At 38.4% G+C, this 27137-nt stretch overlaps 1 protein-coding gene across 1 annotated transcript in view; it reads left to right on the forward strand.

Moving 5' to 3' along the window:
- FBXL4 (F-box and leucine rich repeat protein 4) overlaps positions 1 to 27137 on the forward strand; it is a 65945-nt gene that overhangs the window by 7230 nt on the left and 31578 nt on the right. Inside the window, exons 4-5 of the mRNA XM_082481019.1 lie at positions 7662 to 8007; positions 17723 to 17967. Coding sequence (XP_082337145.1) covers positions 7662 to 8007; positions 17723 to 17967 — 591 coding nt within the window. The remainder of the gene's footprint in view (positions 1 to 7661; positions 8008 to 17722; positions 17968 to 27137) is intronic.

Here is a 27137-nt window from a genome sequence, read left to right on the forward strand (position 1 = left end):
GAGCTATTTAGTAAGGTGCACTAAAAAAGAGAAAATCGTTCAAAGAGCTAAAAGGAGATGGAAGTGAAAATATTAATATAAAACTTTCTGGTATGTGCTTTATGACTCCTCTTGGGGTGTGGTCAGAGTTAGAGCTCAGACTTCCCCTTCATAAAACAGGATGAAGTTTCTGTAGAACCCCACCTTTTAATTTGTAGGCAGGCGTATCTTCTGTTCTGCCTACCTAAGTTAACAACATTTTTGGTTAGAAGGAGGTTGTCTCAGGGAGCCTCAGAACCAGTTGACTGTGCTGCATCTTCAGTACTCTTGATACTAGAGAAGTGTTAAAAGGACTTTTTTTTTTTCTTTTGGCTTACCTTTCCTCATCAGGACTTGTCTGTTCAGAGCTGTACATTTGGTTTGTCTCCTTCTTTCTTCCAAAAGAGACAAAAATGTCTTATGCACAGTGTCTTGAATGGAAGATGAAGGAATCCTTACTCCACATGAGATACGCAGTATTTTTTCTTGTCCTCACCTTTATGAAGGGAATATGAAGAGTTGCAAGAATGCGGTCTTTTTTCTGCTTTAGTTCTTGGTCTCTTGTTTTCACTTCCAAAAATTCTCAGAGATGTCAAGTAAGAATAATTTTTTTTTGGAAGGTGGAATGCTGCTGATAATCTCGGGTGATTCTGTGTTTCACTGGTGTTTTGGATTTGAAGAACTGCCATACTATTTTCTTCTGTTAAAAAAGGCCATGTCCCCCTTACTCAGAGGGCAGTTAGAACCTTGTTTTCCTCTTCTGACTATTTTGATGCTCAATTTTAAATCACCTTATTACCCAAAAACCTTAAAGTGCTGCTTTGTTTTATCTGCTGATTCTGGATCTGTTTCTTTCTGAACACCAATGTAGAAAGGGCAGGTCATTAGAAAGGTTCCTTTTCACCAGTTCTTACTTTGATATAAAAAGAAGGCCAAATTAATGGTGGGGTCAAAACCACCATTTGACCGACAAAAATGGTGGAGGAAAAAGTCTGCTGAGACTTGTTTAAATGTTATGCTTATTCGGTTATACCAGTTCATCTGAGTGATCTTTTTTTTTTTTTTCTTTTTTCTTTGTTTAGTATTTAAAACATCAGCTCATCCAAGACTTCTGTGTGCAAAAGCTTCTAAGAAGCTCTGTAGGCACTTGGTGCACCGCAGTCCTTGCTTAAGAGGACTTTATATATTCTTGTAGAAAAATTGTTATAGCCCACATAGTTGGCCAATGTGTTGCTCACTTTATGCTTCACTCGCATGAAAGAACGATTTATGCAGGTGGTCAGAATAAGCTCTTTTAGTCCTCTGATGCTGGTGCATTGAATACTGCTATCAGTTACAGCTTTGTATGATGCTGTCTGAGATCAGCTTTATTCAGAGTCTCTTTAGAGGTGGGATCAGCTCTTCATGGAATGGGAATAAGCATTTATTTTTCAGAATGGAATGTAACGGTTCCTAAATAACTCTAATGCTTAAAATGTGACAGTTAATTTGAAGGTTTTTTAATTATGATTTAACCAGTTTCTGACAATCTGAGGTTTCTCTATGTCTTTTGCTGCTTTAAACAGAGAAGATGTTACACCACTCTGCTCTCATACAACATTTTTTAAAAATCATAAATGTCAGAGAAACTGCTGTCTTTACACATGGAGACCTTTTGTGCTTTTCATCAATGCCACTCACACCTTGACTGGTGCAAAGCGTTTGGTAATTTCTTAAACTATGTTAGTATCCATGTACAAATTTCTTGCATAGATTATCTAAACGCAGAAAATCCAACCAAAAACTAATAATCCAAGATTAAGGGAATATTGTAGCATATAGTCTCATTTTTTATGTGGCAAAGAAATACCTCCCTTTTTTGTATTCTGTTGTGCTATGGTTATTATACTGGTGGTAGCCTTGAGAGTTTGTACTGCGGTGCATGTTCTGTGTACTTAAGAGTTTGGTGACATCTATGAGTGTCTCTTTGGCCAGTGGGAGAGGCAGAACTCCACACAGGCATGACAGGGACACTACACTTGTATGTGGTGTGAGCTGAACCCAACCAAGAGAATTTTCTTTGTTCCTCATAGTGTGTTAGATTGATGGACAAGATATAGCTAGCTTTTGTGATGAGGAAAGTGTTTTCTTCCCTGTTTTTTTCCCCCCTCATTTACCCAGAAGGCTTACTCCTGGTGATTCCCTAATGGCTTCTTTGGTGTCAGCCCTTTTGAAACATTCTGATACTCCTAATAGCTGCTGTCAGAGTGGAAGAGTTTGTGTGTTTTTAAATGGGAGCTTTCAAGTCAGAAATAATTTTTTTCCAAAGTTTTTCAACTTTCTTCTTTCACAAAAAAAATAACTTTGCTTCTTAAATTTGGAATATAAAAGAAAAAATTGGTCCATGTTCTGCTTCTGTCGTGGTCTTTTTTTAAGTTAATTTGACAGTTTCTCTTATCTCATGTACGTTATAGTGACACCATGTATTCATATGCTTTTATAAAAGCTCAAACCAGAGATTCCTAACTAGTCTGGTATGTGTGGCAGTGCTTGGGGTGGTGTTTCACAGCATATGTCCTTACTGCTATGTCATGATTGCTTCTTTAGTAGTTTGGAGATTGTTTTGTGATTCTTTTCTTTTCTTTTTTTTTTTTTTTTTCTTGTTTTCCACAGATTAAGTACCACACTGATTAGGTTGTTTCTCACAGGTGAGATACATGATCATTTGACTGGCTGGGAGCAGTTCCAGAAGTATCAGTGGCAGTATTCTGCCTCTTGTGTTCCCACCATTTATTTCTATTTCTTTCATATCGTTTAGAATTTTGCTAGATGCTCTTTTAATCAAAATTCTGAGTTTGATTTGTAGGTGAATAGCTTAGCTCAGTATTTCCTAGCTTAGTTGTGTTTGCTGTATGTTGAGGGTCCTTTCTCTTTCTGAAGTCCTTGAAGCCTGTAGAAGCAAAAGCTACTGCAAGCAGAGGAGCAGGCTAAGGAAGATGGACAAAGTAAGAAGCTCCCTCTCCTTCCATTAGGAAGTTCATTGTATTTAGGCAATAGGCTCTCTCTCTGGAATTCTAATCCAGGTGGGAATGTTGCAGATTTGTTTGCTGGCAGCCAGGATTGGGATAAAAACGTTTAATGAAAAAAAAAATCCCCCCTTCTGATAAAGGGAGTGAAACCAGAAAGTCAGTGTACTGAATGTAAAATATCGTCAGTCTCTTGCTTGTAGAAAATGTCATTCAGATGATTCTTTGGCTCTACCTTTTGATCCCTGTGAATCTCAGATGAAGGCACCCAAAATACTGCTGATACCATCAACACATTAGAGTGTGATAAAGGACCTTCAGGGCTGTGTCTCACCTATGTGTAACACACAACTTACGTTCTAGCCATTTACATCCTTACTTATAACTTGTTTTGATGTCTTCAGGGAAACAGCTTTTTGTTGTCCTGATGACTGTCAGAGAGGAATGAATTCTGGGTTCATGGAACACAGTCATTTTTGAGAAATCCATAAAAAGCTCATGTGCACAGGGCAGTTATTTGAAATATCTTTTGCTATTTAAAATGTCCTGAGCATTCTTGCAGTCCTGTCTACGCTCTCTGGTATTTCAGAATTGAACTCTCAAAGTAGAAATGAAAATCTGAGGCATATTCCCCCATAGTAATTAGACTGCTGTGAACTCTGCTTATCACCTTAATCTGAATGGTTCTAAAATTGTTCTCATGATCACTCTTTCCTGCCTTTTGTATTTATGAACTCAGCTGTGGCCAGAGGTGTGCTTTCCAGGTTATGTTGAACCTAGGGTGCTGAAGCATCTCTGGCATGTTAGCAGGCAGGAGATGTTTTCTTGTAGGTAACCTACAGATTATTTACAGAGCACTTGCTTGGATAAGAGCAGATGGGATGTATTATAATTTTGTATCATGATTATAATTGTTGCAGAAGTTGCCATTTCAACAAAGGTGTGATCATATTATTTTCTGAGTTTCCTTATGTTCTTGGTCTATCTGAGACTTTCCCTTCTTTTGGCTTTTAACACAGCTATAAGTTTCTCGGGACAGGGCATGTATTTTTTGTGCTTGAATAGCACATAGTGCTTTATTCATTTTCTACACCGATCTCAATTTTACAATGCAAGAAATCTCAGCAGATTGCAGGCAAAATTTAATCTTGTCTTGCTGGAGAGAAATCTGATTACTTTTCCTAGGAACCACTTTTCCAAAGAATTTTTTCTTCTTATATATTTTCTTCTGGAGTAACCAGGTCTACTCAGGCATCATCTTAGGCATTAAAAAGGTTTCCAACAGCATTAGGTGAACAAAAAAAATAACAAGCATTAAATAGGCGCTCTCATTTGTCACAAACCTTGCAAACATGTTTCTCAGCCTAAAAATTACTAGGCTGTATTTTCCTTCATGGTAAGGGAAGGAGAATGGGAATTTACTTTTTTTACCATATAGACGTAGAGTCTTTAGACTCCATCAGAAATTTGAGCAGAATGAGTTACTGGCTATCTTCATGAGGTAGAGAGAAATCTAATGGGAAAACTGAGTCCATTAAAGCTGAATGGAAAAACTTAACTTAAAGTCCTTTTTTTTTTTTTTTTTTAATCAGTAGAGAAGGTAATAAAGATGTTACTGCCTCTCATTCAGGCTTTGCATGGCACTGTAAAGACTGAGGCTTTCTGGCAGGTTGCTGGTGAAACCTTATCAAAACATGCTCATTGCAACCTCTTTGATCAGCTGTTACTTTGTATCTGCCAGACTTGAGGAAAAACAGTGTCCTACCTTCAGTCATTTGATTTTGCTTGATTTTTTTGAGAGCTACCTAATTAACTTGAAGTGGGAGGGAAGGAATATTCCTTTGACTTCTTTATGGGTATTTGTTGGGATACAATTTCTCTTTGTTTTGGGTTGAATAGTTATTAAGCATCTTAAGCTTGGAAGAAGTGCAGGCAACCTTATTAGGAAGGCTGATTTTGGTGCGCAGCCTCAAACCAGGACTGTCAAAATGCTTTCTTCTGAAGAATTTTGAAATGGATGGCCATAACAAAAATATGCTCCGGAACAGAAGAAAGCCTACTGAAGTCTCTTGGAAATTTAGACTTTTTTGATACATTTCCAACTGTGGAGTCTTGACTCCCATTCAGATTATGTATAGCCTGTTTAAGTGTCAAAGTGATGATCCTATATGAAGAGACCACTTCCAATTGCAGTAATGGGTCTATTAAGAGTATTCCTACACTCGGGAAAATATACCAACCCTGACTCAGAGCAATTGCTGTACCTTGTTCTTGTGTGCGGTGCCACCAAGGGTGAAAAGAACATAAAATCAACCTGGTAGACTTGAGGTTTTCCAGTTAAACCAACAGTGAACTCCTTTAAAGTTAGATTGGTGGGCTGTTGATGAAAACAGTATGACAAGGACAGTGGAAAATAGTCAGCGGACCTGTTCATCAGCACTTGGTATGCAGTGTGGAGTTTCATGAGACTGTAAAAAGTTGTGCTTCATGTATTTGCTTTACTCTTCCCTAGTTTATTACAAAGGCTGGGAACTAGGGACACTGCTTGCTGAAAGAGGTTATTACTCTGCAATTTGATGAACCTAGACCTCCAGTTGCATTATTTTTTTCCAGAGCTCTATTACTGCTAGATAATCCTCTCTCCAGGGCACCAAAGGAGAAGTGAATAACTGAGACGCATTCTGTTAAAAGTTGATGGTCCAGTGTGTGCTAAATTAGTGGAAAAAACAGGCTTGAGTTTCCTTAGGGATAGTTTGAGTGGGTACATGAAAGTGTCGAAGCAAAATGTCAGGTGGTGATCTGGATGTGTTCGAGAAAGGTCGTGTGCATTGCCAACGTTATTTGCTTAGGGAATCGACCTGTGCAAGAGAGTGTGACAGTGGGACTACGTCTGTTACTTTTTGCCATGAGCTGACATTCATTTCCTAAATGAATGAAATCTTTTCTTAGTAATACATCTCTCTTACAAAACTGTTGACCTTAGAGTTGTCCACTCTCCTACATTGGTAGTTTCTGATGTGCCATATATTCACCAGTCCTGCATATTTGGTTTTAGTTTATGACTTTCTTTTTTCCTTTGACAGAAGACTTCTACAGGCCTCCCATTCTACTGTAAGGTATTTGTGGAGAGCGGCATGATGTGGGATAGGAAAATTTATCTGTTTGTACCTGAAAATGTCCATCGTGAAATGGAAGTTTCAGCCAATATGAATTAATTTTCCTATCCTTGAAACAGTAGCAAATATCAAGCTTCTGAGCCTTATTTATACCGTGCTATGTTTTAATGAAAGTCTTTACATATGTTTTACTGTTTGTCATGATGACTAAAGTTTAAGCATTTGGTTCTGGAAAATAAAGCATGTTTAAATACTTTCTTTTAATTAATAATTCCCCCCCATTCTGCGGTATCTGTCAGTGTTGAAGTTCAGAGTAGTGGTGTCTGGTAGGGAAAGCCAAGATGCTGAGGTATTAGGGAGCAGATACAGTGGTTTTGAGACCCATGTGACAGGACAAGTAGCCTGAGAGAAATCCTTGAAGCTGGGACTAGGGTGATTGGAAACAGATGGAGCAGATGTGAAAGTATCTGGGTTTTGCACATGGGATGCAGAGATCGCTGTAAGCGTATTGTCAAAGTGAGTAGCAGCAGTGGTTGCTGAAGGCTTCCTTCTTTAGGAATTAACTGGACTTGAGGGAGACGATAGGCATCAGTGACTGAAGGACCCCTAAAATCCATTCACTGGATGAGGACCCATGCAGATATAAAGACCGTGTTTCTGTTTTCAGGCCTTTTGACAAGTTTGTGAGCACTCAAGACCTAATGAATTATAAGACTTTGTGCTCTGGATTACTCAATTGGCAGCCAGTTTCACTGTCATTTACTGGAGGAGATTTGAGGTCTGTGTGTGAAAATAAGGATGTATGTATGGAAGTTCTGTGCATGGCCTGAAACTCCTGTTGCTGGACCAAAGAGGAGAAAAACTTTTCAGTTTAGCAGTTTGGAAATTCTAATTTTTTTTTTGCAAAGGACCCTTTCAAAAATGACTTGTCTATTTTCTCTGGTAATTTGACAGTGAATTGCTTTAAAAAGGAATAGTTTGCTTGCCTAGACAGATAAACAAAGTAAAGTTCAGATGACTTTTTTTAATAACTTGCAATGCTGCAATTTTAACGGGTTTGATATTAAAGAGTCTGAACTGTGGGGTGTTTTTGTGAAAACCTTTTGTGGGAAATAAGAGACATGGCAAGACTGTTCCCTGAATACTTACACTAACACGCCATTGTTGTGAAGACATCTGTAATCCATTTGTTACAATTACCTTACCTGTGAGATATTAGAACAACTTGTGTGTGAATAACAGTTCTCTAACACAGGTGTGTGACTATGAATGTACAGCGTGTTTTGTTAGTTAGCAGCACGGAGAAAATATGCTAAGGTCATGAATTAGTGTGCCCTGTTAAAATCATCCGTAGGATATTTACCAGATCTAGGGAGAACACAACAATTTTCCTTGTCTATTCAACCATGTTTCTCAGTTGTTAAATACTTCTGACAGAGAAACACTCTTACTGTGTTCAGGAATTGCTTTGACTTTGATTTTAATCCCTATACTGTCTGTGTGTGCAATTTTTCTTTCACAGATGGGAAATCCTTTGGTCTGAGGCACCTACAAAGGTGAATGGTCCTCAGGCTCGTCAGTTCACACCTTGTATCAAACAGATAAACTTTCCCACAAACTTAATCCGACTGGAAGTGAACAGCTCTCTTCTGGACTATTACACTGAATTGGATGCAGTAGTACTACACGGTGTGAAAGAGAGACCTGTGCTTTCACTTAAGACTTCGATGATTGATATGAATGATATTGATGAAGATGAGGATGAAGAAAAGTATGGCTGTGGAATGGACACCCTTAATAAGCAGTTCAGCATTGTTACCCTCAGGGAATGGCCGACTAACGGATATTTTGATAAACTGCCTTATGAGGTAAGAAAAACATATTTATACTCAATGTATTTGTCCTGATCATTAAAGGTTCAAAGGTGCTTTATAGGATACTGGTCAAGATTGTTGTTTTTTTCCAGTTAGTTCCTTTCATTCTTTTGTGAATCTCCTGCAGTTATTGTATAGTTATGCCTGAATTATGTAAGTCTGTCTACTTCCATGGATGGATATTAGCAAGCCACTTCGCTGGTATTTGCATTTATCGCTCTTTTATTTCTCATGAATCTGCCCACTCACACACAGTTTTTACACCGGTTATTCTAGCCTTGAATTTCTAGCTCTTGAACTTAGAAGCTTCTGGCAGTTTTCCAGTAGTTTTAGTCCTCATGCTTGATGAAGAAGATATATAAAAGAGATATGAAAAGATCAAATCGAGATCTGGAAGTAGAAATAGTTTGTAACAGGCTAAAAGTTTCTTTTCCTGTTATCTCTCTTACAAAAACCCAGAACTATGTTCTTGTAACTGCCATAATATTTTCATCTTATTATGAAATAACCTTCTTCCGTCTAGCTAAGTTTGGAATCATAGCGCAGGTTCAAAGTGTTTTAGCTGGACTTCCGTACGCTGTCTTATTTTGATGTTTGCTGTTTTTATTCTATCATTAGCACAAGAAACAGTTGTGAAGAAACTACTCCTTTCAGATCACCTGGCAGTGGGGCAGTTGCAAGTGTACTCAGTGTCACTGTAGATAAATATTTTCTTTCCTGTGATTTCCATTATAATGAGATTATGAAGTATGATTGCTGAACATTGTGTGCAGGCCAGGAAATTGTCATTGAGGGTAGCTGTTTATGGAGGCTAGTACCCTACTTAGAGTAAGAATTGACAAATGAAATAATTGTCTTGACCTCTCCTGAAATAAACTGGATTTGCACGTAGTGGAAAGGAGCCTTGCTGGTCAGACTTCTGGACTTGGGCAGAGACATGATTGTTCCTGCTCTTCAGTGACCTGCAGTCTGACAGAAGAAGCAAGTGTTTGTTTACTGCCGTAACTCATGAAATGCTCTGAGCGCTTGTAGCTTGAATCAGACTCGCTTTTGAAAGCAAAGGGAGGATGGGAGCTGCTGTCACTGATTGCAGGGCACTTTCAGAAATACGTGATCTAATCTAATAGTAGTTTGGTTTTGTCACATCTTTTGTGTCAAAGTACCCCAGTTCTGCACGTGAAGGCCATGGTTGGGTGACTGTGCTGTAGCAACCTGCAGAAGTTTGCTGTGCTTATAAAGAGGAAAGAGAGAGGAAGAGAATTTAACAACTCTCTCCATCTTTCTCCTGTGTATTTATCTTCTCTTTTAAGTCTTCTCCAGTTCTTGAGTTTGGGGTGAGGTTTTTTGTTGCTGCACTGGAATGATAAATGAGAATACTGAGTTAGCTCTAGTGTTGCCTTTTTTTTTTTTTTTTTTTTCCCCGGAGTTGATATAGTGTTTAATATATTTTACTGTTGGTGCTTGTATATCAATACTGAAGTAAAGAAAGTACTTTGCATATGCAGGGGTGCAGTTGATTCCAGAACATCTTAAAACGTATAACTGTGTTTGAAAGTTTGAAAATGTGTTGGTTTTAGCAATTCAAAGAAATTAATTGTAGAGAAAACTTGATTTAAGTCTAGGAAGTTTTGTTTGAAAAGGCTGGATAAATTGATTTGGAGTGTAGTAGACTACCAGAGAGATTGATTAATCTCTTTTCTGTTCCACATGATTATACATATTAAGATTATAATCTAGGAAGTATTTGTGTAGTCCTGTTACTCCTATGAACTTCTGCCTCCATGTACTTTATTGTGCTTTTCTGCTTTCCTGTTTGTGTACCAGCTTCTTTTTTTATCCATTTTTATCTTTTTTTATCCATTTTTAAACATGTTTCACTTCATGAATGCATTTATGTGGTCTATCAATACCAAGCACATTTTTTTTCCTTCTGCTTTGATTTAAAGAAACTGAAAATATGGGTGGAATATTTATCAGAAAACTACAAAAGACTATTTCTGGACTGGTTTTGTGACAGCAGAAATGCCAGTCTCCTACTTTCTTGGTCCAGCTGGAAGATTTGGGTATCAGAACAACAAAAATGTTGTACTTTATAGTATGACAATTTTTTATCGCATCAGATACAGGAACAGTACTCTGCATGCTGTCTTTAAGACTGACAAGTGTCAGATATTTCTGGATAGTGTTCGAACCTTGTAATGATGAAGTAAGGCACCCACTGACTCCTTCCAGTTTTGATTGATACGTTACATGAAAAACTGTATCTTTTATATGTTCATGTTGATTGTGAACGTGTAACTGTCCTAAGTCTTCATACGTATGCCTATTCTTTATTTGAGCTGTTTCAAGCTTTTTCATACTACTCTCCATAATTCACAAAATACACAGGCTGAATGGTCTTCTGTGCTAATCTTAAAGTAGGCAGCAGTTTCTCCAGGCTTTGCCTTCATTGTCTTTCTGAAACTTCCACAGACTATCCTTTCATAGACACTGTTGTTCCTCAAAATGACATTAGGAATGGCTTGCCGCAGTGTGAGCTCTAAAAACATTGTTGGAGTCTAGATTGCTCCTGCCAATAAAAGAAAAATGCTTGACTCCTGGGGCACAAACTTCCTTAGAAGAAAGCGTGAAATCTTGGATGAACTAGGTGAGAGAATTTTCCTTCCCTACTCATGGAGAGTGTTAAACAGCCCTTAGTAGCTGTGAAGTGCTTGTACTATCATCTGTTCTCCAGAATTACCTTAAAATTGATGAAGGATTTTCTAGGAGACACTTCATGTCCTTGTCTTTCTTCCTTTCCCAGTTACCTTTGACTAACTTGTGCTGCTTGTAAAGTGGAAGGACTAAGGCCTTAGTCTTAGTTGGCTTTACAGGAACGTTGAGATCTGAAGGCCTGAACAAGTTAAAAGCCATAGAGAAAGGTGAGGAATACCTGCCACAGCATACCTGTTGTGCAGTTTGAAACTCACCAAGATATGCCAGGTACCAAGAGCCTAACTTTTATTCTCCAGAGAGGAGAGTCAGGAGAAATCCTTCATGCTGCAGTTAAAAAGACTTTTATATATAAATTTTGATATAAAAAGATACAAATGACATCTTTTTCATTCCTTGAAGCCAACTTTTCCTAAAGCTGCCTACAAGATTTATGAGCTGTTCATGTCTACTGGGGAAGTGAATTTCACCGCTAAATGAGGATTTGGCACCTATGTTCCAGGAAAATGGGTCTTGAATGTAAGATCTGCATACCTTAAATGATACCTAGATAGAAGAGTTGGAGCAATAAGCAGGAGTATTTTTAAGTGTCATACACTTTTATCCCTCAACAGTAAACTTCTTAAATCATTCCAGAACAAATAACAGAACAGTTTGGGTTGGAAGGGACCTTAAAGTTCATCGAGTTCCAACCCCCCTGCCATGGGCAAGGACACCTTCCACTACACCAGGTTGCTCAAAGCCCCATCCAACCTGGTCTTGAACGCTTCCAGGGATGGGGCATCTGCAACTTCTCTGGACAATTTGTTCCAGTGTCTCACATCTGGACAGTAAAGAATATGATTCCTAATATCTAATCTAAATCTACCCTCTTCCAGTTTAAAACCATTACCCCTCATCCTATCGCTACACTCCCTGATAAAAAGAACCCCTCTCCAGCCTTCTTGTAGGCCTCCTTTAAGTACTCGAAAGCTGCTACAAGGTCTCCCTGGAGCCTTCCATTCTCCAGGCTGAACAACCCCAACTCACTCAGCCCCTCATAGGAGAGGTGCTCCAGCCCTTGGATCATCTTTGTGACCCTCCTCTGGACCCACTCCAAGAGGTCCATGTCCTTCATATGTTGGGGGCCCTGTACTGCTGGACGCAGTACTCCAGGTGGGGTCTCATAAGAGTGGAGTAGAGGAGCAGAAACACCTCCCTTGACCTGCTGGCCACACTTCTTTTGATGCAGCCCAGGATACAGTTGACCTTCTGGGCTGCGATCACACATTGTTGGCTCATGTTGAGCTTCTCATCTACCAGCACCCCCAAGTCCCTCTCCTCAGGGCTGTTCTGAATCCATTCTCTGCCCAGCCTGTATTTGTCATGGGATTGCCCTGACTCATGTTCAGGACCTTGCACTTGGCATTTTTGAACTTCATGAGGTTTGTATGGGCCCACCTGTCAAGCCTGTCCAAGTGCCTCTGGATGGCATCCCTTCCCTCCAGTATGTCGACTGCTTCACACAGCTTGGTGTCATCGGCAGACTTGCTGATGGTGCACTTCATCCCAACATCCATGTCACTGGAAAAGATGTTAAACAGTGACAGTCCCAATACTGAACCCTGAGGAACGCAACTCGTCACTGCTTGCCACTTGGGCATTGAGGTGTTGACCACAACTCTTTGAGTGCAACAATCCAGCCAATTCCTTATCGACTGAGTGGTCCATCCATCAAATCCATGTCTCTGATTTAGAGACCAGGATGTTGTGCGGGACAGAGTCAAATGCTTTGCACAAGTCCAGGTAGATGACATCATTTGCTCTTCCCTTATCCACCACCACTGTAACCCGATCGTAGAAAGCCATCAAATTTGTCAGGCATGATTTGCCTTTAGTGAAGCCATGTTGGCTGTCCTCAGTCACCTCCTTATTTTCCATGTGCCTTCGCATAGTCTCCAGGAGGATCTGCTCCATGATTTTGGCAGGCACAGAGGTGAGACTGACCAGCCTGTAGTTCCCCGGGTCTTCCTTTTCTCCCTTTTCAAAAGTGGGAGTTACGTTTCCCCTTTTCAAGCTGGTGAGAACTTCACCGGACTGCCACAACTTCCCAAATATGATGGACAGTGGCTTAGCAGCTTTATCCGCCAGCTCCCTCGGGACTCGCAGATGCATCTCATCACGTCCCACGGATTTGTGCACCTTCAGGTTCCTTAGTTGGTCTCAAACTGATCTTCTCCTACAGTGGGCAGTTCTTCATTCTCCCAGGCCCTGCCTCTGCCTTCTGCCACATGGGTGGTGTGGCTAGAGCCCTTGCTGGTGAAGACTGAGGTAAAAAAGGCATTGAGTACCTCAGCCTTCTCCATGTCCTGGGTAACCAGGTCTCCCATTTCCTTCTGGAGAGGGCCCACATTTTCCCTAGTCTTCCTTTTATCACTGACGTAGCTGTAGCAGCTTTTCTTGTTGCCCTTGACATCCTTGGCCAGATTTACCTTTGTCTGGGCTATGGCTTTCCTAACCTGATCTGTGGCTGCTTGGACAATTTCTCTCTATTCCTCCCAGGCTACCTGTCCTTGTTTCCACCCTCTGTAGGCTTCCTTTTTGTGTTTGAGCTTGTCCAGGACCTCCTTGTTCATCCATGCAGGCCTCCTGGTGTTGACTTCCTCTTTGTTGGGATGCAATCGGTCCAAATATTTATAGGCTTTCAGATAATCACCAAAATGTTACGCCTCTCTTTGGAAAGAGAAACTCATGAGGGTCTTAAAAGCTGTCTTAACAGCTAATGACCGTATGGCACAAGATTCCCTTCTGTTAATGTCCAATATACTGCCAGTTGCTATAGCCTACTGGGCTCTGAGCAATGGCATGTGGCGAAGATCTCTCCAGCTTTAGTCCTCCTGGAGTCTTGATTATTTGATTGTGCAGTCTGTCAGTAAGATCCTTTTCTGTTGTGTTTTGTTTTGTTTTGTTTTGTTTTTTTGATCAAAAAGGGGCTTAAAGCCTTTACAGCCTTTCATTGCTGAGAAGATCAGAGCCTATAGCCTAGTGATGCAAAGTCCACTCCGCCAAAGCATGTTATGTGAGTATGATAAAGAAAAGAGAGACTTAAGTGATTGTGTTTTGTGAAACAGTTGGAAGATCCACTTTTCAGGTGTTCACCTGCACTCTTAAATGTGTATGCATTTGCAGGTGCGAACTATAGGATCATGGAATTAGGGGCTGTGTTTTCTTAACCTATGTTGAGGAATGTCAAAAGCCCTAGAACACATCTCCTTCCTGCTTTCTCTCTTTGCCTTTTTCTGTACATATCCTTTGTCCTTTATCTGAGCATGTTTTAATATCAATTCTAATTGGGTCTAATCTGTGGCAGATCTAGGTGCAGAATGAAAAAAATTCAAGTTATTAAATAGTGTGTTCCTGAATGAGCGGTTTGTGTAGGCCAATGTGTTTTCGTATTGGAGGGACTCAGGCTGAAGAACTGAAAGAGGAAATTTGTAGAACGTGCAGGTATTCTAGGTTTGACTAGCATCCAAGCATTATTTTCTGACTAAATCAATTTCTGCATTATTGTGCTGTAGCCATAGAAAGTATTTTGTTGGGTGCAAATGGTTATTGTTTGCTGTTATTCAGCAAAAAAAAGCTTAAAACTGGAGAAACTTTTGGGTAGGTAAGTACTATTAGGAGCCATTGGTAAATTTGTACCCCATGTATTGAAGCGTGTGATGGAGATCCTGTCTGAGCTTATAAGCAAACTTTGCAGTGGGTGAGATATCTGGGTTTTTAAGATGTTACATTTTTTTATTGATAATTCAAAATGTAGGCATATATGTAAGATGCTGCAATCAGGGACTATGATGGTGATAAAACACACATGGATCAGATATGAATCAGGATCTTTGTGTGCAAACAGCACGCAATTAAATTTGTATACTGCTGTTTGTTGAATTGTTGCCAATAATTATGATTTGGAAACCTCCAGTTTTTGGAGGTTTTCACTGTAGTGGATGTTGATCTCATCATATGTGTAAAGCTGGCATGCACGATGTTTGCCCTGGAAATGGGAGAAAAAATACTTTTGGTCCATCATAGCCTAAAAAGGCGATCAGTGTTATATAAATTATATTTTGTTTTCTTCTTTATATTCCTTTGTATTGTTTTTCCAGTAAAATTTGGTTTTACTGATAGATTTATAAGAAAGTGTGAAAAAATCGTTGCCATAATTTTTCATAACTGCAGAGTAGAACAATTGTTTGGGGGAAATGGTTACAAAATTTGTTTTCAAAGCAGATACTCAATTCTGCAGCATTCTTGGAATCACCATGAACATAGCACAGTGCAATACAGCACATCAGGTCACATACTCGTTATGGTATCAAATTGTTCTTTATGCTAGGATACACATACATAAAAAGCAGATTTCTGACAGACACCAGAATCCAGACTAATGGTGATTCATGGTTATTAGCCTGTAGGTTTAGAACCTGTTATCTTTGTTTAATCAAAAGCCAGAAAAAAGTACTTTATATCTTAATGTCATAGTAGTGACATGTCATTATATTTTCTCATTCTAGATATTATGAAGTAGCATAATTTCAGTAGAAAATAAAGAAAGATTATTTTTTCTGATTAAGACATTCATGTGGTAAGAGATTTCTTCTCAGGTGTGGAAAGATTGCAACATCCTGTATGCTATGAAATATTCATTGAAGTCGTCGGTTAGTGTAAAGGGACACTGAAGCATTTATTCATTCACCATTATCTTTACTGCTCAGAAGTCATGAAATAACTTTGTTTTCCATTGAACAAAACTTCTGTTACTTTTTTTTAATCAGACATTATTACACCACATTAATTGTAGACATAAATTTAGCTAACTATACAGCCTTTGTTGCTGAGCTCTCTGCTCTTGAAAATGTACTAAATAAGCATGGGAAAAATCCGAGGGAAAAGACATTCATAAAATAGATATTTAGGTGGCTTACAGAGTGTGAAATAGCTGAAAGATTGCAAAATAGTTTGAAGCTGTCTTTCAGAATATTGAAAATTATTTAAAGTGAATTGATGCCCTTAGAAAAATAGGTATATGCTTAGGTGTCCACTATTAGAATGACAAACAAAACTATGCTAAACAACTTCTAAGCTGAAGTATGGGTCTGAGCCAAGCAAAAATCAAAATATTAACTCGGGATTATATCTATGTTAGCTCCTAGTTAGTTTGCTCTCTCAGATAGCAAAATGCCAGCAAACTAAATGTTAGTTGGGAGCAAACTTTGTTGATTGTAATATATTAATGGCAGTTTTTACATATATCTTTTCATATATTTATATATATTTTAATATATTTTATATATATGATATATATATTTTTTATATATATATCTTGCTGTCATATTGAAATGCCTACGCAGATCCTCTGCATCAAGCTGAGGTGAGAGTTCCAGGCACCTGCAGAGACAAAAAGCCTGGTCTGTTTTTAGAGGTAAGGAGGAGCGAGGAGAACAGAAGAGGGAAGGCTTGAAATCAAGCTTGAGAGAAACTGGAGTATATGCAAACACTGTATTTTGGCATTGGAGTTGAAGTTACATTTTTTTGAAGAGTCGTAGATGGTGTTTGAAATCCAAATACTAAATCTGGAGCTGAGTAGGAAGTAAAATTTTTCATTTTGCAGGAAGTTGGATTGTTTTCTTATTTCTTCTCTTCCAAAAATGAAGGGGGGAGGAGGGGAGGCGGAAGCTAGCTGCATAAACTGGTACGTTGGATGTACAATCTGTTTGGATCTCACAAAAAGCTTCATTTTCATTTTATGTCAAGCATCTTGTTCTGATTTTTGGCGGTTTCGTCTTATGAATCTTTATAAGAAATTAAAATGAAACATAATGGTATTTTGAAAGGGCCACCAGACTCTTCAGTTTAAGCTGGTTTGTGGGTTGTGTTTTTTTAAATTTACACTGATTCATTTCAGTGAGTTATTGTTTTCCACTCTGCTTGAAAACACTTAGTCAATTTTAGTTACATAACTTGAGTGCAGGGATTTATAGCTGTTAAAGATAGCCCTGGTAAAGTAAAAATTAATTTTTAGATTTCATTTTTTGAATGCATTTTCTGTCAGTTTCTAAGCTAAAGGAGATATTTTTTTTGTCGAGCATTTTTGTTATTTTCTAAAGTGAGTATTTATGTGTCTGTGTGTTGATCTTCCTTTATAAAGGAAAACAGAGCATGATAGGAGATGGGATATTTCTTAATTTCGGAATGCAAGATAAGTCATTATGAAAGCATATATAGTGGTGCTAGTCAGAAGGGCTGCTCATTATTCTGAAGCTGAGATGATTCAATCCGGTAAAGGTAAAAAGGGGTTTTGCCTTTCAGATTTGACTCTGGCAGAGAACAAAAATGCTCTCAAAACTATTAAAACAAGAAAGACTACTTCATAAAAGAAGATCTGAATATGTTGAATTTTTTACTTAGTTGCATAGTCCAGCATAGATGGGAGAGGATGTAAGGTAGAAGACAAAACACTGATTTTTAAAGCAGGAAGCAGATGAATAAATCTGAAATCAGTTCAAGGTGTGGGAAAACTGGGACATGGTATGTTTTTTCCATGTACTCTGCAAATATGCTACCATCTTAAAAACAAAATCCAGAACATAAAGAGGATGCCAATTTAGTGTTCTGATAAACGGCAATGCAGACATTGTGAAGGGAAATATGTAAACATAGTGTTTACATATATATCACTGTTTAAATTAGCATGGATAAAGAAACTTCTAATTTGAAAGCTTCCTGTCACTTTCATATGCTGATCTGCTTTTTCCTTTCTTGTTTAATATGTTGTCAAATTGAGAAGGCAGCGCAGTCCTATTTAATAGCTAATCAATGATTTATTCGAGAAGTTACTTTTAAATAAAAGGATTTACTTTTCTTTGAAGTAAGAACACCTTTCCTTATTCCTTTGCAGTTTTCCCTTAACATTTCAAGTGCTGTATGACCATCTGTGACTTTTTTTCTGTTTTTAATATAGCTCATCCAGTTGATTTTGAGTCACCTTACAGTACCAGACCTGTGTAGACTAGCGCAAACTTGTAAGCTACTATATCAACATTGCTGTGATCCTCTACAGTACATTCATCTCAGTTTACAACCTTACTGGGCAAAGATTAATGACACATCTCTGGAATACCTACAATCTCGCTGCACTCTCATCCAGTGGCTGAATTTATCTTGGACTGGAAACAGGGGAGCCATCTCTGTTTCTGGATTTAGCAGGTCAGTGCTAAATGTACAGAAGTATTTTTGACAAGCTCTGTTTGCAGAGCTGCTGCACAGTAGTTTTAGTATGTATTTGAAACCTTATTAAAAGACAAGAAATGTCTTTGATTTACTATAAAGGGTGTGATTGTAATGCCATAGAAAAAAACAACAGCTAAAACAGTAAGAGATAGTAGACATAACAGCAGAAGTCCATTTCAACATGTAGAGTCTGCATGTGCCAAACCGCCTTTGACTGAAAGGCTTCTTCCAGGGGGAGGAGTGTTTTGCTTTCTCCTGTGTTTCTGAAAGACTCCACTAGAACCAAGCTGTCAAAAGTCCATCTCATGAAGAAAATGTTTGCGGTTGTTCTTTGTGCAGATGAGTCATCAATAGGACTGTATTAGAATGGCTGAAGTAATAAACTGATTACAGTGCATGCTTACAAGGTATGGGCCCTAAGTAATCACTGGAGTGCAATGTAAATGCAAATATTTTCATAAAAATGATTTAAAACGTTAGCCCCGTTGGGAAACGGGGGGTTTGTGTGTGCATCTTCCACTGAGCTGAAAATACGGCTGTGCTGTAGGTCATTAAAATAGCAAATTTGCAGGGATTCTTCTCTGTATAACAGCCGTGTTCTCTGCTTTCTTAACATATCATTTCTTGCTTCTTTGCTCGTTTGCATTAGTTAAACAGTATCTATCAATGCGTTTCATTTAAGCAAAAATTGCTGCTTCAACTAAGAGGTAATCAGCAATGGCAGTTGAAAGTAGAACTTGATGGATAAGAAACAGAAATGTTTAACATACCTAAAAAAAAGTTGTCTTAACTCTCATTTGTTTTCTGAATAAAAAGGTTAAATCAAGTATTCAAACAATGTATTTCCTTTGGTGCCTGGGTGCCTTCCCTGGGGAAGTAAAATAATTTGAAGAAATACCTTGTCACGATGAGAATGTCGCTTCCTTTTTTCCTGACCTTCCAGTAAAATCTAAAAGCTCTATGCTCTTTTGTGCTTGTTGGTAGAAAAAGGAGATAGACATCAGCTAATTGTTGAATGGGGTATAAACTCTTCTCCTAAATTTGGATTTCATATTAGATACATTATGCTGAGGATAAATATGCAAGCTTTAATTGAGAAATCAACTCTGAAATCATGAAGTGCTTGCTTTCTGATGCTTAGCTATTAAATCTGTCTTTTGAAAACTTAAAGTATGTGTGTGTTCATGGTAATTTTTTTTAATTTTCTTTTTTGTTTGAACATACATTACTGCTAAAAATGTTTGTAGTCTTGGAAGAAATGAATGTCCAAATTCAGATAATTATAAACTTCGCAGTTCTGGCATTTCTGACTTCCAGTTAGTTGAAAATGACTCTATAGCTAATGACTTTTTTTTTTTTTACTTGTGTTGAACTAATAGCAGCATTCACATGTAGTCAGCATTTCTAAAATAATAAATATTAATTGTTTGACTATTAATAGTCTGTGAATAAACATGGTCAATTTATATTCATTATTATGGGTGGTATTTATTTGTAACAAGAGGGAAAAGTTTTCTTGGACATTGATACAACTGGGAAGTTATCTGTATTTCAAATAAATACTTTTTCCTAGAAGAGATACATGCAGTCTGGGAATGATGTAAAGTAAATAATTTTCAGGTGTGACTTCTGCTCGGACTTTTCACTTCTGAATCAAAAATTCTTCACTGTAACTAGGTCTGGTTTTGAAATTTTTCTTTTGCCTAATACGGACATGATTTTGCAACTCTTTCTTCTGTCTTTTCTAGTAGAATTTCCAAACACCTATTTTCCTTTTGACATTCTTCATCAGCAGGTTTGTCAAATTTGCTGGCCTTCAGGAAAGGAAAATTTGCTGCTCCTTCGCTATGGAAGTATCTATTGATACTGGAGACTTATTAGAACAACAGTTGCTTTTCAAAAGCATTGACGTAATGTTCTTAAAAAAAAAAAAAAAAAAAAAAAAAAAAAAAGTAGCTTCCTGGTAAGAGGTAGTGCTCCTCAAAGGATAAATCTGTCAAGTAATGTTTTAGTTTTATTGCTCTGGCTCTCATTAAGAAACCACCACCGTATGGATATTGCAGCATCCAGGACATGTTGTCATGAACTACCACAATTTTTCCCTGTGGACTTCTAGGTGTTCCTCATGCAGCCTGACTTTTGGGAGATATTATGCAAAACAGCGTTGCCAAAGAATGGAGGTACTTTGACTTCCCTAGGAATTTTATTACACCCTTAGATATTCTTTCTACTTTACTCTTCAGAATATGAGTCTTGCAAAGGAGGTTCTTAGTTGACTGGGGAGAGTGCATTGCTGTTTTATCAGTTACCTGCTGATGTTGACTGTTACCAAAAACTTAATCAGATTTTCAGACTGTAATTGTCCTTTGCAGAAATTAAATACTTATGTATTTCTGTCTGTCTCTATACCTAACAGTACAAGACATGTACCATTACATTTATTAGCGTAAAATCTTCTTTTACTGCCTACTGTGTGAATGTTTCTGAATCAGTTTGTTGTTTTTTCTTTATCCTGCTCTCTTTGGCTCTCTGTCTGGTCTTGGTATTCTCTATGTCTTTCTGCAATGGAAATTTTAAATAAGGCAATTAGGTGTGCCTGTAGAGTACCAAGCTGCATCTTTTATTTTTGATTTAATTGGTGAAAAGTCATCTTGTAACTTGAGGTTGAGTTCAAACGAGCCTAAATTGCTTATTCCAATACTTCAAGTTTATAAATTTTGTGCTAAGTTACTGCATGAGCAACCAGGAATGGGTGTCAAGGCAACCACTTGGAGGTGTCGAGAATTCTGCCTGGAAGGTGTAACAATTTGAAGGACTCCCTTATGCTGTTTTTAAAAGGCCAACCTGTATTTGTCAATTCAAGGAGAAAAAAACATTATTTGCTAAATGAAATCTGTAAATAACTTCACAAACACTGCAAATTGCTGCAGTGTAGAAACAGCAAGATGCTAAAACCAAAATACCTTATCCTCATAGATAAAAACATTTCACTTTTACAGGGCTTGTTCTTTTTCTTTTTTTTTTTTTTTTTACTTTTCTCAGCATTTGGTGTTAAAGTTGGCACTGTTGAATTAAAAACTTAGCGTTAGTTTCATCCTTACAACTATGCAGTTTAGGTTATGATTTCTGCAAGTCAGGGCATGTTTAAATGCTACTCTTGCTTGAATTTTTTTTTGGCAAATATATTTCACAAATTATTTTATCTGTGGTTTCTTACAACAGTCTTAAGTAGCTTGTGTAAATTTGTGTTGCTTTAAAAGTTTATATAGATGTGATTCTAAGAAATAATTGAAAATATATTTTTTCTTGAAAAAATGTATTAAAATAGAATATTTTTTTAAAAGAGTAATTTTCAGAAATGTGACTGAAAGCAAATACTCTATTACCATGAGAAGATAGAATGCTTCAGGCATGAGAACATCCCGAGGCAAAGCTGAAGGTATTTTAACTTATTGATAACATCCAGTCCTTGGGGCTAAAAATTACTATCATAAATTTTTCATTTCAGCATATAATATAGATTAACTAAACTTTATCATTTAGGTTTAACTAAAAGTATACAGAACAGTGAAAGACAAATGAGTATCTGAGCAGTCTCAAGTGTCTGGAATGCAAAGTGACAGGGAATAAACAAAGATTTCACAGCAATCTTTACATAAGCAGCACTGCATTTCTCTTGGCGTTAGAGGTATGGTGAATTTCTTCATGCCAGGGGAATATCAGCGTAGGAGGATAAGACCTAATATAGGAAAAGTAAGGCAAGTTGACTGGAGGTATACTAAATATTGAGATGTTGAATAGATGCTCTGAGGTTTAAACAGCTCAAGGACAATGACAGTTTAAAAACAGTTCTGCATGCAGATTTCTTTGTATCACTGGTAATGTCATTAGATTGTTTAAACTCTTTTGCTTTAGATATCTGAGGGTTTAGGACTTTTATTGTAACATTTTATACTGTGAAAATGAATTAATAGTGCTTTATTTTCAGGTTAGTGATGCAGTGTTTGCATATCAAGCACATCCAGGAATATTTCTTTAACAATTTTGTTGCTGTTAACATTTGAAGGCTTTAGTTGCTGTTTAATAGGGGTGTATTTTGACAGTGTTTAACTTAGATTCGTAGCAAAGCCTCATCATCAGGATGGTCAGAGAAATTACGGAAACATGCATCAAATAGTCACAGAAAATAGGAGTAATGTGTGACTTGACAGGGATTCTCAATTTAAAAATCACGTCTGTCTCTTTTCTTAATTTCCACAGTTTTTAGTAAAATCTAGGGTTGCTGCAACTGAGATTAAGTAATAATGTTTGTTTTGCATGTTTTTATTGAAATAGTTTAATCTGTGTTGAGAAAAGCACAAGATCAGGTACTTAATATTCTCCTTACTTGCATGCAATGTTTTAAGGTTTGCTGACAAAAAAAAAAGTTTAAAAAGCTAGAGTAGAAAATACAACAATTAGAAAGTCTTAGAGGAAGGGAAGATGACTTCATTTTAAGAACAAAATTATGTTACTCGGTCTCTCTCATGCGTGCATACTCAGATAAACCAAGACAACCGATATGTGTCCAAACCAATTTATCCAGCGTGTAGTGTCACCATTCAGGGCCATCTCCATCCTTTGTCGCCTAATGTGCGTGTCCTGACAAACTGCACATACATATGTTCAAGGATCCTGATGACCTGCTAATCTAACTTCCACTAACACATGCCGTTCTACCAGCCCCCGTATTGCCATTTGTTCTTTCTTGTGCTTCTACACCTGCATGTATCCATTCGTTCTCCAGTCATATCAATCTTAACACTTTTATTACGATTATCTGTACAACGTCTGCTGCTGTCGTGTAACACAGCAGTCCTGAAAGGAAAAACGTTATTGTGAGTTTAAAACATGGACATGACTTTAAGAAATATGTTAAAATGTAATTCCACAAGCCAAATCTCATTGTTTTAAGTTAAATTAGTAAATTTGTCAAAGTTCCTTTAGGTCCTCAGATCCCTGCTGTAGGGCTGGTGTAGGATCCAGAGTCACTTGGAATTTTTTATATTAGTTAAACTGTGAGTGCAGAGACCATGATCCCAGAAGTTGGTGTCTGCTGATGAGCAGAAGTATCAACAGCTGCCATGCAAATATGCAGTCACCACAACTTTGGAAACTCCCTAGAACAGAAAACAACTCTCTGACTGAAAGGAGGAGGAATGTGCTTCAGTGTTTGGGGGAGAAAATGGAAAAGTGCATGAAGTTTAAACTTACGTAGAACATTAGGTGTTGATTTTGCTCAAATAGGTAAGTCTTCTGTGTAAAGTAAGTAAACAGTCTCCTTAATTGTGAAGACTGAAGGGAAAATAGATGATTTTAGAACAATAGACAGTAGAAGCTGCCAGGGGTACAGGAATGGTACCTCTGGTATGGCCTTGGATTAAATGCAAGACTGTAACTGCAAGACAGGTTGGGATTATGAAGTCCTCTGCCAAGTCTGTGTGAATAATAACATTTGTGAGAAATACTCGTTCACGGATAAAAATGTAAAGAGGACAAAGTCTTCGAAGCAAAGATAAAAATTTATTCAAGAACAAAATAAACGAGTCAGCTGAGCTGGGTGCATCTCAAAAAGAGCACACTTAGTTACAAAACTTCAGGTATTTATGCCCTCCCCCGATTGCCCGAGATCTGTCCCCTTTTCTCATTGGTTTGGTACTTTAGGGCACACATTCTTTCACGACCGGTTAGCCTATCACAAACTCGATTCACATTTTTCTCCTTTTAAGGAGTTGTTTTTCTAAGTTACATAGCCCTGCTCATGTCCTCAACATACAAAATGGCTGAAGCAAAACAATCCCTGAGTTCATCTCTCACATATCCATAGAAATACAGTAAGAAAGAGAAGACCTCAAGATCTTAGAAGTGAAATGAGGAAGAATAAAATCCAAGTAGTTGGGGCGGGGGGACGTTGACATTGTTCTTGTCTGGTGGCAGGCTCTGGAAAGCAGGAGACCTGAGTGGCTGGAGAGAGCATGTAATTGACTTGAAGCAAACCGCAACAATTGTTTTAATGAAATACTGATTCTAGGAGAGCAAAGCCAAGGAGGGCTAGGCAACTGGGGCAGTGTTACATCTGTCAAGTAATGGAGGTAACATCTCTGATTTGGATGCTAGCATAAGGTAACACTACAAGGAAAAGTGCTAAAGAAAAAAAAGCATCTGTCCAACCCTATGTTGTTCATAAATGGAAGCTGCTTCTCCCATCTCCTCCTTGGACACCAAATTCAGTGGTTTGTATGTCAATGACAAGAAAATGAGTACCTAAGATTTTAATTGAAAACAGATTTGGAAAAATCAGCATGATTTTAAACCTGTTAGGATAATTGTACTAAAGAAATATAAAACTAGGTAACTATTTGTGTTTAGGAAGGATGAGTAGATGAGAGAGAACTGGACAGTGATCCCTGCTTGTTGTAGAGCTTTCAGTAACTTTGAACCATGGGTTGTCAAGTAAGTGAGGATCATTGTGCTAACAGTGAAGTGTAGGTTTTGGATCCAGTGCAGTTCCATTAGAAACCATTGGAGCAGATGCGATGTGTTCAGTACCCTCACAAGTATATATCTAAAGGTATTTTGAGGATTTTGTTTGGGAGGTCTTACGCAGCCAGTTCCGACATGAAGGGTGCTATGTTTTGTACCTTGATATTTTAATTTTGGGTCGTCTTTGTCTCATGGAGTATGCTTATGATACAGACATAAATTACAAAATTGGAAGTTGTTAATAGACTAAGTGACCCTATGATCACAGAATCATAGAATGATTTAGATTGGAAGGGATCTTAAAGATCATCTAGTTCCAGCTCCCTGGCCATGGGCAGGGACACCTTCCACTACACCAAGTTGCTCAAAGCCCCATCCAACCTGGCCTTGAACGCTTCCAGGGATGGGGACTCCATAACTTCCCTGGGCAATTTGTTCCAGTGCCTCACCACCCTCATAGTGAAAAATTTCTTCCTAATGTCTCATCTAAATCTTCCCTCTTCCAGTTTGAATCCATTACCCTTTGTCTTATCACTACATGACCTTGTGAAATTTCCTTATCCAGCTTTCTTGTAGGCACTGTTTAGATACTGGAAAGCTGCTATAAGGTCTCTCCCTGGAATCCTCTCCAGGCTGAACAACCCCAGCTCTCTCAGCCTGTCCTCACAGGAGAGGTGCTCCAGCATTCTGATCATCTTTGTGGTGCTCCTCTGGACCCACTCCAACAGGTCCATGTCCTTCTTATGTTGCGGGCTCCAGAGCTGGACACAATATTCCAGGCATGGTCTCATGAGAGCAGAGTAGAGAGGCAGAATCACCTCCCTCGACCTGCTGGCCACGCTTCTTTTAACACAGCCCAGGATACAGTTGGCTTTCTTAGCCCTGAGCACACATTGCTGGCTCCCGTTGAACTTCTCATCCTCCAACACCCCCCAAGTCCTTCTCCTTAGGGCTGCTTTCAATCCATTCTTGATCCAGCCTGTTTATGTGCATGGGATTGCCCCGACTCACAGGACCTTGCACTTGGATTTTTTTTTAACTTCATGAGTTTTGCATGGGCCCACCTCTCAAGCCTGCCCAGGTCCCTCTGGATGGCATCACTTCCCTCCCGTGTATTGGCTGCTCCACACAGCTTGGTGTCGCCAGCAAACTTGCTGATGGTGTACTCCATCCCAACATCCCGGTCACCAACAAAGATGTTAAACAGCACTGGTCCCATTATCAACCGCTAAGGAACACCACTTGTCACTGCTTGCCACTTGGACATGGAGCCATTGACCGCAACTCTTCGAGTGCAACTGTACAGCCAGTTCCTTATCCATCATGACGAGTTTAAGGTCAGCATGAGCAGATAGCATCCGAACTGCTAATAGATATACTTGATGCTTTAGAAGGGCTTCACTAGGACTTAGTTCCTAATAAGGAGCCTTCCCAGAGCCTTCTCCTCTCCAGGCTGAACAACATAAATGTTTGCATTATTCTAGGTTGTTTAGTCAGATCTCATAACAAACATGAAGGGATGAAGGGAAATCACTTCGGAAATTGTGTATATAAAATATTGATAATAAAAGCAAAACTAAAGGAATGGATGACTGTGCAAAAAGGAGGAGAGACTATAAACAGGATCCAGTCAGTCCTCAGTGATTAAAGGAGAGACATGTGAAGAAATGTTGATTTGGGTAGAAGGTGCTTTTTGAGGGGGTTGTTTGTTTTCAAATGAGCTAAGTCAGGGCCAGGCATCTAGTGTCTTTTAAGTCTCAGAAGTATCAAGGCAATGCTGCATTTTTTTCTGAAAGCATGAGAACCGTGTTCTGCCTTGTTATGTGGCTTTGGAGATCCATATGGAAAGATGCTAGCAAAAGCCTCTGTCCTAAGCAGCCTGTCAAGTGCGAAGAAAGATCGGGGTGCCTTATTATTCAGAGGACTCTGCAGTTCTGCCTAATGTTCTCTGCCCCGTGCTGGTTGGTGACTTCCTCAAATTCCTCTTCCTGTTTCTGTTCTTCTCTTTACTTCATGCCTGTTGGCTCGTTCTTGTACCCTGCTGCATGTCCCTTATACTCCTTGTCTTGTTTAATGTCTCCTAAATAACCTTTTACAAAATGGCAACAAAGCCATGAAGTGCAATGCTTATTGCTACCGCTCTTTGATCTGTGTTTTTCAAGTGTGGTGAATTTAAATAAAACGTTATGAGGGTAATAACTCTTATAGTTGGTGAGCCTGAAGCTCTTCTCCAAGTCTAGGGGGTTAAACAAGTGTTTCCTTGACCTGGTAATGTTAACTTTTAACAGTCCTACAAGGACAAAAGCGATGATCTGTACCAACACTTATAACAGCCAAGCCCTGTTAAATTGTATGGTAGTTAACCTAACATCCATTATTGTAATGGAGTAATTCATAAAAGATTTATCCATTAGCAAATCAAAAGCTAGAGGTATAATAAGTGGCGATTGACGAGGTTTTATGGAAAATATCACCGTTCAAACAAACCTGATAATTTGTTGATGAAAGAAGCTGTGTGAATGTATTGTTAAGGTGCTCATTAAATAGAGGAAATGGCTAATTGGTAATCAGCAGTGAATCCATATGTCTCTGTTCTGATTTCCAGGGGATTTCCATCCTGCTTT

Source organism: Vanellus vanellus, assembly GCF_965231255.1.
Source record: "Vanellus vanellus genome assembly, chromosome: 3".
Lineage (NCBI taxonomy): Eukaryota > Metazoa > Chordata > Aves > Charadriiformes > Charadriidae > Vanellus > Vanellus vanellus.